At 43.1% G+C, this 20,212-nt stretch overlaps 1 protein-coding gene across 10 annotated transcripts in view; it reads left to right on the top strand.

Moving 5' to 3' along the window:
• Window positions 1-11,215: 11,215 nt before the first annotated feature.
• LOC119152130 (core histone macro-H2A.1) overlaps window positions 11,216-20,212 on the top strand; it is a 47,234-nt gene continuing 38,237 nt past the window's right edge. For 4 of the 10 annotated variants that reach the window (XR_005105687.1, XR_005105686.1, XR_005105688.1 and 1 more), the window contains exons 1-2: window positions 12,284-12,301; window positions 19,786-19,986. Coding sequence is in view for 4 of the 10 variants with exons in the window: in XM_037396919.1 (XP_037252816.1) it covers window positions 19,815-19,986 (172 nt within the window). In the remaining 6 variants the exon portion in view is untranslated. Of the gene's footprint in view, window positions 11,348-12,282; window positions 12,302-19,785; window positions 19,987-20,212 lie in introns of those variants that run through there. The other 6 variants (XR_005105690.1, XM_037396918.1, XM_037396915.1 and 3 more) reach the window with 3 other exon arrangements.

Here is a 20,212-nt window from a genome sequence, read left to right as displayed (position 1 = left end):
ACCTAAAAAAAAACAATAGCCCTTGGTGATGAGCTACCATAGGTCTCCTGCATGCTTAAAGCTACATGATGCAGGAGCAGGAGCTCCTGCACAGAAACAAGGGCCCTTTAACAAAAAAACCCCTGAGTTTCCTAGAAACCAAAGGTGATGATCTTCTATAATACCCTCCCATGACCAGTTCGCCATCTTACATTCCTCCCTCCTCATTCCCTCTGACTGGTAGAAGTCAGCAAAGATGTGATAATAATAAAACATCCACTCTCTGCTTTGTCTTCTGATTGAGGTGATGGCATGGATTTCTGCAGAAAACAAAGACTCACTGCTGATGAAGTAATTTTAAAACCATCTGTTGTAATTTACTGACTAAGGAAGTCAAAGCTCGCTCTCCCTAGCCTCACCGCAATTTGCCATTTTTTCGGTACATACATAAAATGCCACTGGCCTCTTCTAGCAGACTCTGTGACAGTCTTGAGGTGACTGGCCAAGCACTCCTGACCCCTGACAAATGTCAAACCCTCCAACTTAGTCTGACTCTCACTGAAAAACATTACAATAGAGCTGGTTTTGCAATACTCTAATAGTAAGTTCTCTGCCAGCAGCTGTTATGTTGGGAGTAAAGAACAAGATCACAGAATATATACAGCAAATTTGAGTAAAACTGGAGCTCATCACAGAACTGATTGACTGAGGTTCAGATGCAACTCAAAAGGCAAGATCATGTATCACCTCAGCATCCCTTCTTTTATCTTATACAGCAAATTACCATGCTTGACTTTGAATTCCTTCCCTCTTCCCTTTTTTTAATGCCTATTCATTTCTTTTGATGTCTGAAATAAAAATCAGTGTGCTGGAAATATTGCAGTTAATACGTGGGAATCCAAGAAGCACATTACTAGTGAGAACCCATCTGATTTCAGGGACATCCCATTGACCTCACACCCCATACACTGGCAGCTAGATTTTGTTCAGAAACTGAAGAAAGAAATAATAAAAGAAAAGTTTATTTAATTAAAAAAATAGCCTGATCTTGGCAGAATTTCCCACTTTTATATATATATATATATATATATATACATATATACATACATACATACAAGGAAGTTTATAGCTTGCCAGTAGTTGCAGCCTTCATCCTTTGCACATTTTTCTTCCTTTATGTCTGCAACTCCTTTCCAACTGGCAGGTATAATAATGTTGGGACTGTAACCACCGAAGTACACAAGTATGCTGACATCAGGCATGAAGCATTGCACCGGGAGACTGGAAAGGCAGTTTATAGCAAATCATTTCAAGAGTGGAACGCCATATATTTTCTTTGCTTTTTGTAGCTTTCTTTCAGAAGTCTTCGTGGAGTGAGCTGCTGATTCAGCATTGCCTCCTGGCGAGCTATGAGAGAGTGATGACGTGAAACTGTGAAACACTAGACCCAGAACTGGAACAGATCCTTAGATCAGCAAAGCCAATCTTCTGCTATGGCAGAAAGCACATCACCCAGGCCTTTAGATTACTGAGGTTTTCTAAGGTGGCAAGCACAATGCTGTTCATTTTTGCAGCCAGCGAGACAGCAGGAATAAACCTGGCTCGCTGTCTGAGACCACCCAGGCAGGGATGGCCTGCCTCCTGAAATGCTTCCCAGCATTATTTATGACAGCCTCCGTGGCCACGGCAGCTCTCCTTCTCCAGCATCAGTTGCCAACTTTCCTTTTCCTGGTGCTTAGCATGGAGAAAATTCTCCTTTTTGCCAGGTGAAATGTATTCACTGAACTGAGGGTATTTGGTAGTAAATTCTTGCTAGGGCTTTGTTTAACGTTACTTGGGTCGAGCGCAGTTTGTCCAGCTGCTCCCTAGCTGCTGCATCCATCCCTTATGGGTGCTGAGATGCTCATTTTATAGCTCACTCTTTTTCCTTCTCCCTTCTCAGGCATTCTGCTGAGCAGGTGCCTGACTGATTTGGGTATACGAGTGTGTTTTCAGGTGTAAGGACCTGAAAGACATTCAGTCCTCCAAATGCCTGGGCATTCTCCAGCGGTTTTTCTGCAATCTGTGTCATCTGCTGTGAAGATGCTTTTTGTGGTGCTTTGCATCTCTCCTTTGAGTCCTTCATCGCAGGTTTAGTATCACCAGTTCAGAAACAGACCTGGTTTAGGGTAAAGGAGTAGTTTTTCTGTAGCCTCTACAATTGAAATTTCAGCCTGTATATTTTTCTTCAGTGTTTTGCCTGTAATTTGCATTGTCTCTGCAGCAATCAGGTTGTGTCATCATGTGCTTTTAAAGGCTGCCAATTCCCTTTCTTCTCCTGCATAGCTCTGAGGAAGTCAGGGTAACCTGGCAGGCCCTGATCTGCCTGTCTGGTTCACTTTCCCTTTCCTTTTCGCATGTTCCTGCCTGTTTTTGTGTCCAGGATGACTTTAGATTTTACAGACTGAATCTCCATGAGGCTCTGCATTCCTGTCAGAAAGGTGCAAAATTTCACGCTTCAAAACACCACAGCATGCTGTAACCTTTTATTTTTCTTTTTTTTTTTTTCCCCTGAAAACTGAGACATAAGGACTTCCCTGGATACCAGTACTGCTTACATCTCTATTAGCCAAAGCAAACCCCATCATTGTTTTTCTTCACAGTCTTACACGCTTACACCAATTCCTGGAGAACAGCAGAAACTGCCTCCAGAGCAGAATAGCTTATCATTGCAGCATGTATAAATCAGATTTTGCCTTTAACCTTAAGCCAGAACCCATAGTGCAAGATAAAGTGGTGCCAGACCACGCAGTTCATCTCTAAGATGGAGGTATAAGCCTTGGAGTTTGGCTTCATTCCCGGGCAGATGCCAGCCATAGCCATATCCTGCACAGAGCAGTCAGCCAGCTCTAGTTTCTCTTGCTTTGGCTGTTGTTCAGCACTAGGTTCATAATAAAGCTTAGTGACAGATGCAATAAACCCTTCTCTCATCTACCTCCCATTGCTACCAATGCAGTGTTATGATTTTTGTCAGATATTTCTTGACCCTCTCTTCTCTTTCAATGCTTAATGCAGCTTCTAGCGAGGCATTGCCATCAAATCCTAACCTAATCCTATCCTAATCCTATTTTTTGCCATCGAGGCAAAAAATAAAAAAGCTTAAATTGATAATTCAGTTCATCCGAGTGCTCCTTCTCCCTTTGTGTCTGTTCAGGTTTCTATAAAATTGACAGTTGACTTTTTTATAATTTTAATTAATGTATACAGTGACAATTATTTAGCACTCCTTTACGTTACTCCAAAGTCAACACAAGCAAGTTAATAAACTGTATGTGCTATCTTTGCACTAGCAATGCGGTCTACATATAAATGGTCTGACAGCCAATGGAAGATTTTACGACCCAAAGCTCTTCCAGAACTGTCAGTAAGAGGCATTTCCAGTAGCACAGTCAGCTAAGCCTTAGAGTCTAAAGTTCTGCTGTTTAAATGCAATTTAAACTCCACCTGCTGGCTGAGCTCCTTAACGGCATCATGTCTTCACATACAGCTGGTGAAAGTGCTTAAGGATGCTCCCCTTTCAGTGGTAAGGGGCTTAAGACCTCATGATACATCCCATTAAGAAAAGTACTAGGCAAGACTTTGTAAAGTGATCCATGATCTCTATAGCTCTGTTTAATAAAGACATGTCTAAATGATCTGATTTGCAAAATCACTAATCATGTTTGAAAAAATTGGTCGCAACAGCCCAGAAATAATCTGAAATGTACATGGCTCCAAGGAGAATCAACAAATGTCCCCTCAGTTAAAAAAAAGTGGAATCTATTTCATGAAGAAGGCCTGAAATAGTGGTTTGAGTGCCAGATATTGCTTTGTTTGCCAAATCCAATTTCCAGAGATACATTTCAAGTCATTGTATAACAGCGGACTTCACTAATTGTACATAGACATGCAGAACATGATGCTTGTGCATGGTAACAAGGGTAATGGGATGGCTGCAGAAAGTTGGCATTTACTTCTGTTGGGGTTCCTGCATGCCTATGTTTTTACAAAACTGTACATTGAAATAAAATTAGGATTTTGTTTTCTCTATTTTAGTACCTAAAAAGGAACTTCAGTGGAAAAACAATCTACAGAGCAGTTTAGGAGTATGAGGTGCATTCAGGAGAAATGCTGTGCACTGGTAAATGCTTCCATGTGTGATAAGGGTAATTTAGCATAAAACTACACATCTCTCACTTTCTTAAAACTGGCCAAAACTTAGAGAAATGTTATGATATTAATGAGACAGAAACCTCTGAGAATTCAGTGCATAACATGGAGGGAAATCAAAAATTAATTTAAGAGGCATATTCGGGGGTTATTCACAGTAATCAGTACATTCAGGAAGTTACCTCCTTCTCAAAATAGTACATAGAAAGATTTAGATTTTCATTTTGTTTCATATTCATATTTCATATTCATTTGTTATCCAATAAACAGTTTATGTGACAGTATTTCTATTGTATGACTCATTTGGAAAGTATTCACCACAACTATCACCCAGAGAATGCTTTACCTTCCATAGTTTAATTTGTGGTATAGGTCAACTGACACTTGAGACTAATTGCTTGCTTGGTTGATCCATAAGATTCAGAATGACCCTCTAAGCACTCCCAAACAAATATCCTGGCATATTTCTCACTGATATTCACCTCAATGCTTTCCATAAGCCATTTCTTATGGACAAAAATGTTATAGATGAATTAGGAAGAAGCAAATGCAAGGAAATAAGATAACCCAAAATGAATTGTAGGGCTTTATGTAAAAAAAGCAACAAGGAATATTTGTCCGCAAAAAAAAAAAAAAAAGTATCTATGTGTTACAGGCATCTGGTTATTCTTATTGTGACATAATGTCTCACATCTCTAGACTTGCTTGGGTTCAGCATAGTGATGTTTTCCTCCCTCTGTAACAGGTAAACCAATGTGGTTTCTTCTTCTTCCAGGGACTATGCACAAGGGCTGGACTGCCAAAGCACCAAAGGATGGACCTGTTCACCTGGTTAGTTGCATGCCGGTTACCCCGCCACAAGCAGCACATGTAACCACAATGATATTGCAAAGCCCTTAGGAAAACCAAAAAAAAAGGCAAAACGCGGCCTGCTCCACCAGAGAGGCAGCCAGCCCTGCAGGAGCCTTCAGCTGCCCAGAGCCTGGCGCGCGGTACAGGTGACTCCCGTAGAGGGAGATGTTGCTTTGTTTCTTCCTGATTTTAAAGTTTTCATCTGTCCCTGCCATGCGAACAACTTCACGTGCTCCAGTCATTGCACGGACACTTCCCAACACGTGGATTTTAAGATGAGAAAAGCTTGCACTAGAACTTGTCATTCATGTCTATCACTGAATTAATTTTTTTCCATTGTCCTGACAGACAGCTTTTCTTTTGACTACTACTCCACAAGGAGCTAAAGCTACACTGCTACAGAATAGCAGCAGTGACTTGCTGATTGTTGAGCCAGCATTACCAACTTAACAATTCATGACTGTTTTCTTAACCTATCCTTATAACATTGCCCAGAGGGGCGGAGATGGAAGCTGTTCTTACGAAGCAATGGGACAGCTACTGCGTTCCCAGCGCTCCTGGGGTCCGTCAGCAAAGCCCAGGCTGACCAATGCACCTGGCACTATTTTTGGCACAAGCACGCAGGTACAATTTGTACTGTGTCCCTCACAAACATCCAGCACCATCGTTTCTTCATTTTGTACCCCTCTTTTCACACAAAAAGCATACTTCAAAATAAACAGAACAAATAATGGTCTCTCTGATATGAGTGAATTTACAAAGTTCAGTTCAAACTGAGGGCATTAGCCTCTAGTAAGCTTTATTTTGCTGTGACGGTGATCTTCGTATCTGCAAGAGAAGTTTTGTTTAATTTAAAGAGTCAAGTTTGTCTTATGAGATGGATATGAAAGTCCCTGATTTCATTGCTGACTGGTATTATGGTGGACTCTAATTCTCTTGACTGCTTCATGAACTATATTCTATATAATGTCTGTTGTCCAGCACAGGAGTTTTTTTTAATTAATATTCCTCAGAGAGGTGATCTGATTTTGCTTCTGCAGGAGAAGAAATGGGTCTGCTTTAAAAATAACCTCTTATTTGAAATGATGTATCATAGCACTCTCATGCAGAACAGCAGTTAGTAAAGTATTCCATAGCAACAGCCACATCTTAATAGAAGATCATCTCCTGGACATCTCCCTCTACATTTCTGCAATTACCAACTATGTCTCCTACCATCTGCAATTATATAAAATCCCTCTGGCAACTACCAGTTATTGCTTACATAGAAAATTAATGTTGGGGAAGCAATGGGATTTAATAACGAAAAATAAGAAATATGACTTATTACTACATGACTATTGGCCAAGCTTTTCACCAGCTACCAGGAACCATTGAGCAGATCATCATGGGATGTAATTTTGAATCCTCTGACTTAATAATATATACCATAGCTCTTAGATTTAATACTTTCTTTGCACAATAACACAGAACCTTCCCCAGCCACTTGACATTAAAAATGCAATCATGCAAGAAGCTGTTTTGAATACCAGAAGAGAATGAACTGCCTTGCTTAATGCACGACCTGGAATCAGGTTATGCTCAGAGCAGAAGGCTGACTGCACGAGAGGCAGACAAGCGTGCCTGTTCCCTGTGTGCTCCAGGGTGCGTCAGTCTTATTTTAGATCACGCTTCTTCCACATTGCTGGGAAACAAGTGTTTACGTTTCCTGATGTCACTGTCATCCTGCTATTGGGCTACCAATCCTAAAACTCTAAACAGCATTTAGCCTTTATTTGGAAGAAGCAGGTTTTGAAATGCTTTATATTGGAGGTTAATAGTCTCCCTAATTTACAGATTAATTACGATTTTACAGACTTTGGCACTTTTTTGAGTCACAGCAGCATCCATTAGCTGTATGAATGTCTTCACAACCTGGGCTAAAAAGTGCAATTGTCATAGTGGCTCTCATTTTTGAGATTTAAAACGGAAGAAGTTTGCCTTCTTTTAAAAAAATGACATTATTTAAAGTATTTTCAAAGTAATTGACCATTTTTTTGATAGGGGACATAATTGATAAAGATTTCCATAGTTGATATTCTAGAAGAAAGTAATTACTAAAACGGCATACACATTTCAAAAAGTTGGCTGGCACGAATTTCATTTTTGGAAGAAAATAAGAGGTAGACTGCCTACAAAAATTCAGAACAGAAGTAGTAAATTATCTGTACTAACTTATCTCTGCCTACCAGCCTGGGAAATGAATCCCAGGCATCCACTTCTTGTGCCCTGGAAGTATTAATCTCACCATAACATATCAGCACCACTTGGCACTTCTGCTACAGAGCAACATGCCTGGCAATTAATAGAGTCGACAGTGCCTTGAGAACATTACGGCAGGAACAAATTATTGTTTTCCATGTTCAGAAGAGGGGGAATATCCTCACAATTGTCATGACTTGGATGTCAAAGCAAACAGTGACTGTCTGAAAATGGAATTAATTCTGTTCACCTGTGGTAGATAAAGGCTGAGTGTAAAACAGCAGCTCACTTTGTCAAAGTCAGCTGTCGGTTTTTGAAGTGTGCTGGAAACCAAATTGCACTTCTCTGTTTGTCTAGATAACAAAGATAAAAAGGGATCATTAAGATCAACGGCTCCAACCCTGTAGAAAGCAGGTATCAAAACACACGATGTTTCCAGCATCAATTTGTGGTCGATCTCACGTGCAGAAGCTCCTGATCTTGATGGGCTAATTTTGAATAATTGGGAAGCTGCGTAGCTTTATGGTGGCTGGAAAGCAGGGCAAAATGAAAGAAAAGCAAAGACCTATCCCACACACATTCAAGTACTGTAGAGCATAGTTTCTCAATATGGTAACAACCACAGTGGATTACAGCAATCTGCTGGAAGGCCAGTGTCAGCCCTCTGGAAATCACAGTTAATACTCTGCTGGGACAGGTACTAGCTCGGTGGGTTGCATTAAGAGCATGATGAACACTGACGGGATTTGGTACAAGGTCACTGTGCACATCTGATGGAGAATGCAAAAAAGTCAATAGCATTATGCACGTTACAGGTACATATCTGAAGCACGGATTAGTCATATAGTCTGTAAAAAGAGAGGTTACTAAGCAGCTGAAGGAGGTTCAGATAGCCCCTTTCAGAGAAGTAGGTTGCACCTGAGAAATCTGTACTTTCTTTTGACCATGTGAAGGTGGAAGGAAAACAGCAAGCATCTGCTGGCTGGGCATACTGCGTCCTGAAGAGATATTTCAGCAAACTGAAGTAATTTAGGACATACATTCTCAATATTCAATAAACATGCAATGACAAATAAACACCAATGACAAATGAGGTGACACATTCAGAATTAAGATAGCTATCTCAAAGTGAAAACGCTTATCTAAGTTTAAGAGGATTAGCATCAGCCATAACCCTTCCCACACTCTGACCCCTCCCAAGTAATATTTCCTTCTCCGCCACCTATGCTGCATAAACAAGTTAGGTGTTTATATTCTCAATCACTCAGAACTATCTTCTGCAAATAGTCCCTTGAGGTGGCTAAAATTGATGATGCATTCAGGGTGTCAAAATGAAGTAAGAATACAGGAATGTAAAAAATATGAACTGTTTATATTAATCATAAAGACAGCAGAGCTCTGGAAAGGTGCTTCTTATCATTCTATATATAAAAAAATACATCACTAAACTGGAAAATGGAATAAAATCTAAGCCAAGGCTTGGTTTAGGTAGCTTATGTAGTGTAGTTTCACAGACCTTTGTAGCAACGCTCCCTTCTAGACCTTCGTGACGTACCATGCGCTTTCAAAATGGGCACTCTTGGCAGACCCAGTAGATGTTCGGTATGGTAAATCTGTGCTTTGGTGGGACGTGAGCCAGTCAATGTTAGCATTAAAATCATCAGCCGCAGTCTCCGTGCTAGCATCCTATTCCACAGAAAAATTGTTCAGGCCCTCCGCAAACTCAGGCAGCTCTCACTTGAGAAACTCTCACCAACTGCCTTTCAAAGGCTTTCTTCGTAAGCATAAAATCCAGAGACTCCCCTTAAAAACCAGACAAAATGAACATGATAGTAGAAAAGCATAGGAAGTGACCTACACTGTTTTCCCAGATGACTCCTTCCAGCTGCCCTCATAGGTCAGCTCCCTTCACCTTGTAGCCTTGTATCAACCCCATTGAAAATGTGGGTTCTTTAAATTCCACACAGGTCTTTACAGCTCATCATGTCAACAGAGGTATTTGGGGGTTGCTGGTTTGGGCTTTTTTTAAATAAAACCTGCGTGGGTGACAGCAAAACAGAGTGGGAAGAGCCAAGCATTGGAGGACCGGTTCTGTTCACTGCTCTGCACAGCACATGGGAAGGGTTACTGTGTGGGTAGCACTACCAGCAAGGAAAAAGGGAGCGGAGCTCCGCTGTGCTGTGAACAAGGAGGAGGAGGAAGTGGGAGGGAGATGGTGTGTGTGGATGGGAACAGAGGGGAAGTAGAGTGTGTCCTCATCTGTGTAAACGAGCCATGGCAGCTGGCCTAATAAGTACTGTATCCATATCCTCGGGTTGTGGGCAGTCAGGGACTACAGGGTACTTTACTTGGGGAGTCTTTTGTTAGGCAAAACTGCGTGTCTGGATAGCATTCAGGTTACAATTAGCACTCGGGGAGCACAGTCAGGCCAAGGTTCCATTTGACCCCGTGCTGCACAGAAACATAATGAAGATGTCTTGGGAGACACAGAGTTTGGCTGCATTAAAAAACAGACCAAACCTGGCCATTTATATGGATGAGAACACCACAATTATAAAGCCTGAGCTTGGCTAGTGGAATTGGCACATGACCTTGCTTTTGTAGGCCACATGCATTGCATGTGCATACTACATCTTTTTACCCCTTACTTCAGAAACACTTTTTGAACACTCAGACCAGCCCCACATTTTATACAGGCTGTCCCCAGTCCCCTGTTTTTCATTCCTCCTTTAAACCATTTTCTTTCTATTGTGCATGGCAATGGTACTGTGAATATGTGCTGATATTGAGCAAAGTAAGGAGAGCTGGAGCTCAGGGCGGTTGATAAGTGGGACAGAGAGAAACTCCTTGCCTCTAGTAGCTGTTGGTAGTTGCAACGATATTACATGACAGTGCCACTGTCAGCCATCATAGCTCTAGCTGTGAAAGAACAGCAAGGGACACCAAGGAAGAGGCTCTGGGCTGGCGTCACACTTGGGCACTGAAGAAAGGGGATGCTCCGTTCAGGTGGGAGTAGCAGAAGAGTCTGGGAGCGTTAGCAAGGCAGGAGTCTTCCGTGACATTCAGAATGCCAGCTGCCTCTAGTCCCGTCATTGTAAACACACAGAGCCAATCTGTTATGGCTCGTCTGTCCTGCAGCCAAGACCCGCCGTAGCAGCCACCCTCTTCCATGGGCAGCCGGCCGGGAAGGCAACTGGAAGAAGGCAGGTGAGGAGAGGCGGTGAGGGGTCACTCCCCCATTTGCCGGCAGCACAGGTGGGCACGAGGCCCTCGCAGCCCCTCTCTCCCAACCTGGCAAGGTGTGCTCAAGGACATCCACGTGTCCCATGCAGAAACTCCTCCAAAAGCTCCATCTGGGGCCTTGTAAAATGGCAGCATGCCACTGTTGTACAGCGAGGAGGAGAGCAGCCAGAGCACGTACGCCTCACACCAGCGGTACCAACCCAGTCGCTCGTTCTCCCCCTGAATGAGAAATTTCTTTTCGGGAGGAACCTGGCATCAACCCCCCGCTTTGTCCTCCCCGCCCTGCCAGATTTAGGAGCGCTGAAGATTTAGGAGCGAGCACTGCCGCACACAATGGCTGGCGAGGAGCGGGCGAGGCGGGCTGGGAGCAGCTGTGGCGGACGCGGTGCCAAGGCCCAGCCCCACGCAGGGGCCGGCGCTTTTCAATAGCCAGGCCGGGCGCCCGCATGGCAGCCAGCTGCCGCGGGGGCCGCAGGGCCTCGCCCCCCGCCTGGGAGAGCCGCGGGGCTGCGCTGGCGGCCGGCGAGGCGGGAGGCCGGCGGGGCGCCGCTGCGGCGAGGCCCCCGGGAGCGCGGGGCCGGGAGCGGGCGGTGGCGGCCGCCGAGGGGAGCGCGGGGAGCCCGCCGGGCCGGCGGCCGCCGTGGGGGGCGAGGGGCGGGGCCACGCGGGGAGGAGGGCGCGCGTGGGGCTGGGGGGGATGTGACGCTCGGGCGCGCGAGGCATTGTGGGAGTTCGCCGCCAGCCCGTCGAGCCGTTCCCGTTGGCCCCGCGGGCGAGAGCGGAGGCAGCGGCAGCGGGGCCGCCGCCGGCCCACGGGAGACATCTTGCCGCCGGAGGCCGCGCCGTAAGTCGCTGCTGGGGGTCGCCCGCGGGGGGCCGCCCGCCGTGCGGGGAAGGAGGCGGGGGGTGTGTGCTGGGGGGGTTGGCGAGGGGCTCTGCCGCGGCGGGGCGGCAGCCGGCCCGGGGTGCCAGCGGCCCCGCGCCCGCCGGGGTGGGCTGTGAGGGAGGGGGGCACGCGGTCCCCCCGCCCCCGGCCTTCCCTGAGGAGAACCGGGGGCTCGAGGCGCGCCGGGCGGTCTGTCGGCTCTGCCTGTGGTGGCTGCGGCTCGGGCGAAGGCAGGCGATCCGCCCCGCGCCCAGCGAAATGGTGGCGGCGGGGCTGGCGTCTGTGGCAGCCGCAGCCGGGCTGCGCTGCGGGGGCTGGAGGGAGCCCGGCGGCCGCCCCGCGGGCGCTCGCCCCGCACGGGGGCTGCAGGCACGGCCGGGGGTGTCGAGCCGCGGCTCCCCCGCCTCTCTCTGCCTTTGCAGGCACGCAGGGGCTCCCCGGTCCCCTCCTGCCCACCTCGGGTCGTCGGGCGGGGGGAGATAATCGAGAGAAGCTGCGTAAAGCGCAAGTGAAAAGCAGCAGAGCGTGTCTGCAGCGTGTTTCACTTCGGGATGAAGAAACCGTGGCGTAAAAGTTACCTGCCACATGTGAATGACTTAATTAAGACGAATCAAATGACGTTTTTAAAACCGTAAGCAAAAGGTGCCACGAGTGGTAAAAATACGTGTTCGGCTGGAAATGGGGGCCCCTTATTCTTTCCGACCTGTCACTTCTCGTACAGCCTGCAATATGTCTGCCTGCAGGATCTGAGCAACCTACACGGCCTGGCTCTAGGTGTGGGTGTTCCTCATAGGGGACTGCGAGTACTGCAAGACGCAGGTGAATGCAGGTTCCTAAGGCTCAGCACAAGGGATATCGCAGGAGCATCTGGGTTTAGACCGAAGACTGATATGTCTGCGCATGTAGGAGACAGTAAGGGGAACAAACTCTTTCTGTAACTTAGATACTCCTATAATCCTTTTGTCTCCTCTGTAATCTTTAAAAGTAAGTTGCGGAAGGCCTTGTGAATTTGCACCTGAAGCCAGGAGTTGGAGCCAGATTGTATGCAAGTGGGGTGGTGTAAAACTAAGGTTGCTTCATTTATGTTGATGGAAGGAGACTGTTGAAATACATTTGGACGAGGTTTGTTACTTATCTCTTGACCATACAAATGGACGACCATTTTTTCCCCCAGGACTGTGTGTGGCTGTCACTTAGCAACAGGTCTGTAGGGAACTTTGCAACTCCACTGCCTCCCCCCATTCCAAAGAGTAGAAGAAATAAGTGAGCTAAGGAGCAAGTGAGCAATTAGTAAAAGCAGAATCCAGAGTCTTGGGTACCACCCAGAGGTAAAAGATTCAAGTGGGAACAAAACAATTACAGTTGCTTTAAAAAATATATTTAAATGCAATTGGGTACAAGATACTTTGTATCCAGTAGCGCCTAGAAAACTGGCCAGTGTGTTTGTTTTTTTGATGGCGGTTGTTTGGGTTATTGTTTGGGGGTTTTGGGTTTTTTTTCAAGCATTCTGAAACAAAGAAACTATATTGATGTTTACTTAGCAATCTTTGCAGGTTGTTTTGCTGTTATGTATCATCTGGATTCCTAAAGAGTAACTTTGTTTCATTGTGTGAAAGGCATACCCTTCAGGTTGCCAGTAAAGCCAGATTTGACAGTGTAGATTAAGCTATAACACATCTGAAATATAGTAGTAAGACTAGAATTTGGCCTAATGACAGTAATATAGGAAGAGTGCTTAAGCACTGCTGATTTTATACATCAGCATTAGCAAAAAGAGAAGTCCACCACTGCCAAGTGAGTCTTAAAAGAAATCAGCGTGTTTAAATTTGTCTGTAGGAGTTGCTTGGGTCATCAGATAAAATACCAATGTACAGCAACAAGCTTTGATAAAAGATACTCCCTTGATAAGATAGGTGATATCACTCCAGAAGAATGGTCAAAATCTTGTGCTCTCAAAGAAATTCAGAAGTATTTCTGTACAACTCTGTCAGCCAGGATCAAGGCCTGTTGTCTGTTCTGTATAAAAAGTAGTGCCGCCCCAGCAAGGTTATAAAGCAGGAATCTGGAACTGGTGCCACAAGAGGAAAAAAAGATCCTCCAGAGAGAGCCTCCCTTAGGAGAGGGTATATTGACCCAGTGGGCAGTGCAGTGAGTGTTAGGTTTTGTCAGCTCAGTGCTGCCTAGAGGTAAAATCAAAAAAGAAAAATGCAGTGTTTGTTGAAAGAGCGCAGTGTGTGCTTGCTTGCTTGTTGGGGAAAGACACTATAAACATGTAAAGAACTTACAGTTTCTTACCCAGACCCATTCTGAAGAGAGGATGATCAGGATTCATTCTTGATCCTTGCTCCAAAAGGAGTGATGCTAGAATCACACCATTCATGGCCGCCTCAGTGGGTCAAGTTCTTGCACTCCCTTTCCTCAGCAGTAAAGCGTCTATCTTAAATTTCATTCTACATCTGGATTTTTCCTTGGAAGCATCTGTGTGGATCCTTTAGTACATTTTTTGCTTTCTACCAGAAATGTGAAGGGGCAAATATTTTTTTCAAAATGTTCTTCAAAACAGTTTTTCTGAACATTGAATTAATAAATGATCCAGTGATTTAAGGTCCTGGATCACATTTTATGCCTCCTACCTAGTATACAAAAACCTGTAATGAACAAATGGGCTTGATTTCATGCTAGTACTCCCAGCAGTGGTCAGTGAAGACAATTGTATTTACGTTTTCCTGACTACTGGTGGCAGGATGCCCAGCTAAAACTCTTGTCATGCTCCCAGTACTGTTCATAGTGGACGTTTGCACATTAAGGGGATATTTGTTTCAGGGTTTCAGACCCATTGTGGGAGGGAGAGACTTTTGCCAGTTGAATATGATTGTGCAACAGTATTTTGTTTTGCACTCAGATTTTGTGAAAATGTTATTACTCTTTTCCCCATCCTCTATGTTATCACTGTGGGACTTTTAGTGTCATTAATCTTCAACAGAAAGTACACCTATTGGGCAGTCATAGATGAGGAATGTTCTCTCAGTTTTCCAAGTGAACATAAATGTATGTATGGTGCTACCTTCTCAGATGAGAAATTAATATAGTGCTGGAATGGCTGTTTCACAACTGGTTTCACTCCTCTGTTTCAGACCACAAGGAGTTACTGCTTTGATAAAGCACTTAAGCTAAAATTTGAAATCACATCAGATCAAACCATAACTGAGTGATTAGCTCTTCATTTATTACTGTCGTACCTAGAAACCACAGTCACAGACTGAGACACTGTTGTGCTAGGCAAGCATTATTAGAGACCATTTTATACTGACTCTATAAGCAATGCATTTTATAAATATGCCAGACTAGCTTCTGATTAGCCAAGAACAGAGCAAGTTAGTTGTCAAAGCAAATTCAAACGCACCTTTTCAAAAAGAGTTCAGCAAGTGACTATTACTATACTACATAAACAGATTTAAGAGAGAATGGCAGCACTTACATTGTTAATCTTCCAAAACAATGGAAAGAAAATAGCATTGCAGTTAATCTCTTGTGATACAAAAATGAACTTTCCACTTAGTCTTTGTACTGGAAAGAAGAGGAAAAATAACTACTAAATCTTAGTATTTAAACTATTGTAGTAATGGTCTCCTGGATCCCACCACACTTACTGATGCGATGATATAGATGTAAATTTAATCATCTGTTTGCTGACTGCAGTTAATACGCCAGTGTAAGCCCATGATCAGACCAGTCCCTGCCCGACAGCAGTAGCATTCACAGTAATTTAAGTTATTAAGAACCAGTACCTGAAAACTATTAATAGCAGGGGGTTTTCATTACCACTGTTTGTTGAAAGTGTCAAATTGGCTGAGCTAATAAAGTACTGGTATTTGGAAATTAGGTATCACTTTACCAGGATGTGCAGGCTGTGCTTTGACAATTATGTGATGTTAAACCTTTCAGAAAAAGATGCCTATGCTCATTTTAAGAAGATAGCATTTGAAAGCGTGTTTTAGTGGAGTGTCTGTCTTTATAGAGAAAAATATGGCCAACCAGAGTTACTATAGCCAATTTCAAACAGGAAGATGTTACTTATACTGATTTCATCACTACACCTTAATATTATTTTGTTTCTTAGAAAATGTATTTCTGGCTTGCAAAGACATGACAGCAGAGGAGCTTGAATCTTTGCTTTGAGTGAAATTAATCTACCATCAAAATCTCGTTTCTGTGAATTTTGAGATCTTAGAAAGCAGTTTGAGTCTTGCCACAGTCTTTAAGGGATTTTCAAAAGGCTATGAATCGGGTGCTAAATTCTGCAACTAAGGCAATTTGTGTCCAAGCACAGCAGAGCCACTGAAGAATCATACAATGGTTTGGGTTGGAAGGGACCTTCAAGATCACCTAGTTCCAACTCCGCTGCCACGGGCAGGGACACCTGCCACTGGACCAGATTGCTCAAAGCCCAGTCCAACCTGGCCTTGAACGCTTCCAGGAATGGGGCAGCCTCAGTTTCTCTGAATATAGCATTAATCTTGATTTGAAGTCAAAGGTGAACTTGGGTAATTTAACTCCTCAGTGATATCCCCTGATTATCGCAGTGATAATTTTGTGAACTGTCATATATAACCAAAATCATTTTATTGTCAAATCTTTGAAGACTTTGCAATGTATTTGGTAAAGTTTCTCAGTAATTCCCTTGCAAAGGCAGGAGAGGGAAAAGAAAGGAAAGGATTGGTCCACTGACTGTCATTGACTTATTTTTCTTTTTAATTACCCTGCTCAAATCTTGTCTGAACTGTGGCGCATGTGATAAGGTTCCCTTTGGTTGCCTCCCTCATCTGCTGGCTAGCAGTGACTCAGCAAACAGCTCTGGTTCATTAATGTTGGCAGCATTCCAGAGTATCTGGTGTTAGAAAGATAAACTGAGAACATGTAAAGCATGCAGTTTTCTTTAGTTTTTGATTTGTCGCTATCTTTGCATTTAACTTCAATACATGTTTTTGTAGCTGTTGCAAGTGAAATCTCTTCTCTTTCCCTTCTCTTGTGCTGTGGAGAACTAGAAGTAGAGAAGAGACTTCAGGAGCTCATTGGGCCATCCCTTAGCTCAAAGGCAGGACAAACAGGTTCTGCAGAGTAATGATCCTGAATCCATAATTAAGCCTGAAAAAGATCTTCCATGCCAGGCTCTCTTTACCCCTTCCAGATTACATGGTTGGCACAACTAAAAGTGGTACTTGAAACTTAATTGGAATTTCCCTCCCTCCACCCTCAACATCTAAAGATACTGTGATTCGCTACGTGTTGTAGGAACGGGATCCTCGAGACAAGAAGCTCTGAAACTCATCTTTATTGCATTTCACTCTTAGTACTACAAGTTCCAGAAGTTCTTGCTTTTTTTTCAATATGCAAGCCCCCTCACCTTTCTGGTTCAGGCAAAATTTGTCCTCACAAATAAACTTACAGCTAGAAAGCTTGTTAACGTACAATATGAGAGGATCAGGTTAATTGTTGAGATAGGCTCAGGGTTATCCTAAATATTGAGAGAAGTGTCACCAGGAGTATAAAATAAAGGGGGAAATTAACCTCTAGAATTTGCAGAAGTGATAAAATAAGCCTATTATGAAAGAAAAAAAGACACCATATTATTTATGTGTAGGTGTTAGATAGCCACAGATGGCAGGAGACTGGAAGGTAGAAGTAGAAATGGCATGTTAAAGGGAAGAACATCTTCTGAACACTGGATGAAAGAGGTTGGAAACTAACAGCAAAATGTTTTGCTCAAGGGTGTTATAAGGGAGGTTGGTTTAGCGTGACCAATGACAATTGAAAGTACATTAACAACAAACTTAGCATTGCTATGGATAAATGATATGTATCTAGACAGTGATATACAGTACCCATTTGTTTCAATATATGAAGGAACCACTTCCCTTCTGGATGAATAGTCATTTTCTTGGAACTAAAAATGAAAGGGGAGTGCTCTTTCATTTTCTGTTACCAGCTACAGCATGGTCATCCATGTGTGTCTTCCATTTGGATTTTTAGATTGGGTGAGCTGTATTTATTCCAGCTCCTTCAAAGCCTCTTTGGCAGTAATTCTCTATTGCTGCATACTTTACTCATACTTTGGTCCAAATGTTACAGCAACTGATGGCTAGATGACACTCTCCCAAAGAAAAAAGCAATACTTCAGGAAGTAAAGATTTCCATATTCTCTTCCAGCTATTCTGACACTCCCATAAACTCGTAAGCTAAATGGTTAATAGAAATTCACTGCTGAAGTCTTGCAGGTTTTCACTAGAAAAAATAAGTTTTTCGTCGTTCACCTATCGGTTACAAACCAAAGGAATTATGAGGATAGCTAGAAACATGGGTATTTCTCATGCCCACTTTCTCTGGTGTTTGATTCAGTGAACTTCTTGACATTTGTGGGATTAAACATCTGTAGTATTATTTTCATAATCCATTTTCCTCAATTTTTGGCAGAAAGTCCATAGCCAACTCAAAGCCACACCCAGCCTTCCTGCTAACAAAGACAGAGCTAACTAGATGAGAAATGTAATTAAATGGAAGGTTTTTGAAAACACTTGTGAGCTCAAGTTAGGCAGTTTCTCAAGGCAAGAAATTGGCTTTTGTTCTCCTCTTTGCAGAATAATAGTTGTTACAGAGCTGAATTCACAGCAGAGGAAAGGAGAAGCAGCCCTTTTGATGGCTTCCCCCTTCCAAAGCTTCCTGTCTGGTTTTTGACATAAGTTTCATACATGTGGTGTGACTTTCATCTGAGCTACTAAAATGGGATTATTTTGTTTACCTTTAACAAGCAGTAAGCCCATCGCATTTATTTTACTTAATGTGCTATGCAAGTATAGGCTCTTTGAATGGAGTGTGGAAGTGGAAAGAAAAATTATTTATTTACTTATTTATTATGTTTCTTTAGTTATCCTGAGTGGTCTTAATTTGATAGGTAGTCTGAATCTCAGTGACTCATTGAGATTTAAAAGACTGCAAGACACGTCAGCACAGAACAGAAGTTGCAAAACTTAGAAGTGGGGTTAGTGAACCTGTCTTGCTTAACTGTGAGCTCGCTCAATTGTAGTGGATTCAGAAGTATGGCAAATATAGTTAAGTTCATAAGGACAAGGACAGAATTCAGAATAAATGAGAGAAAAACAAGAAAGGAAGCAAAGAAATGGTGTAATGGGAAAGGAAGTTTAAAGGGGTTTCATTGTGGAGTACATAAATACCAGGAAAATTGCATTTGTACTAGGATTTTTGCAGTGAGGAAAGAACGAGGATGCACAGAAGTGTATGTATCACTGATGCATACCGCTGCTTTCCCTAGAGTTCAGACGTGTGGGAGGGAGGGAGGGGGAGATGGGGACCATCTCCTTTCCTCTGAGTTAATTTCAAAACCCAGTGTATTGCTTAAACCTTCAAAGATACCTTGAGATCCTGTAAACCCTCCACCTCTTTGGATTTGTCAGCTTCTATTTACAGCCTCAGCAGAAATCAAAGAGAGAAAAAAATATGTTTGACAGCTGCATCAGCAGTAGGTTTCTTCACCGAGATAAACTGAGATACAGTTGTTAGATATCTGTCGGGTGATTAGACCACGTTATGTTAAGGAAAGGTGGCAGATGAAGTTCATCAAATTCCTAGAGGGCATGTTGAATCAGTGCAGTCTTTAATGAGGAGATAGCTGGTTTCCGGTAGGTTCAAATCTCAAGGGGTTCACTTCAGATATTTCTAAAAATAGAAGAAAATACAGGACATGTATTTTGCTATGCATAGGCCTTTGTCTTGGAAATTCACACATGCTTGAAAATACAGCTTTTTGAGGAAGGTGAATATACTTTACGAAAGCTTTACTGGATACAGGTTTTCCTAGTTAGGAACGTAGTTATTCATGAGCAAAACAGTCCTACCACAAATGTTAAAATGCCCAGTCAAGAGTTTTTCCCAGAGAGCGGAGGGTTGTGTCAGTCTCCTTGCAGAAAGCATCCTCTGCTTCAGTGCAGCAGATCTGTTTTACATTAGGTAGTTACCAGTCTTTGCTCCAGTAACTGTACTGGGTTTAATCTGTTAGGAATTTCAGAAAAGTAATTCCAAAGCAGATCTATACGAATTAATTTATCTGGCTTTATTATTTACTATGTTTATGATTGTTGGCATATATTTACTGTATAAAATTATGCCAAGATGACAATGGCAAGTAAACATTCTGTGAAAAATCATTTTAGGTTCTTGTTGTGTATACTCTGAAAAGGCAACTTGTCTGTGTGTTTTAGGCACCCTGATGCATTGCCTGTGCCAAAATACTGATTTGTCTTGAAATGAAGTATATGGGTATTACAGCATCAGTCCTTACTGATAACCTTTTTTTTTTTTTTTTTTTTTCTTCCCCTCTGTAGAGGGCTATTCCAGACCCAATACAGACAAAATGTCCAGCAGGGGTGGAAAGAAGAAGTCAACCAAGACTTCCCGCTCTGCAAAGGCTGGGGTCATATTCCCTGTTGGAAGAATGCTACGTTACATTAAGAAAGGCCACCCGAAGTACAGAATTGGTGTTGGTGCTCCAGTGTACATGGCTGCTGTACTGGAATATCTGACTGGTAGGTTTTGCTGAACAATGTGAAATAATACAAACTGAATTTGCACAGAAAAACCCAAAAAAGATCCTCTGATTTATAGATGACTAAAAAAAGTTATAGCTGAAGTAAGCTTAGATCACACATCTAAGCCAAAATGAAGGTACGCCCACCGCTGCCTTGGAACTTTGATGGCTTTTGTGCGCTCCAGCGCTGGATTTGCTTTGACCGCTTGTAAACGCTCTTCTTC

The sequence above is a fragment of the Falco rusticolus genome, chromosome 8 (genome assembly GCF_015220075.1).
Source record: "Falco rusticolus isolate bFalRus1 chromosome 8, bFalRus1.pri, whole genome shotgun sequence".
Classification (NCBI taxonomy): Eukaryota; Metazoa; Chordata; class Aves; order Falconiformes; family Falconidae; genus Falco; species Falco rusticolus.
Note: the sequence above shows the minus strand (reverse complement) of the source record. Positions and strands in the feature narration are given on the sequence as shown.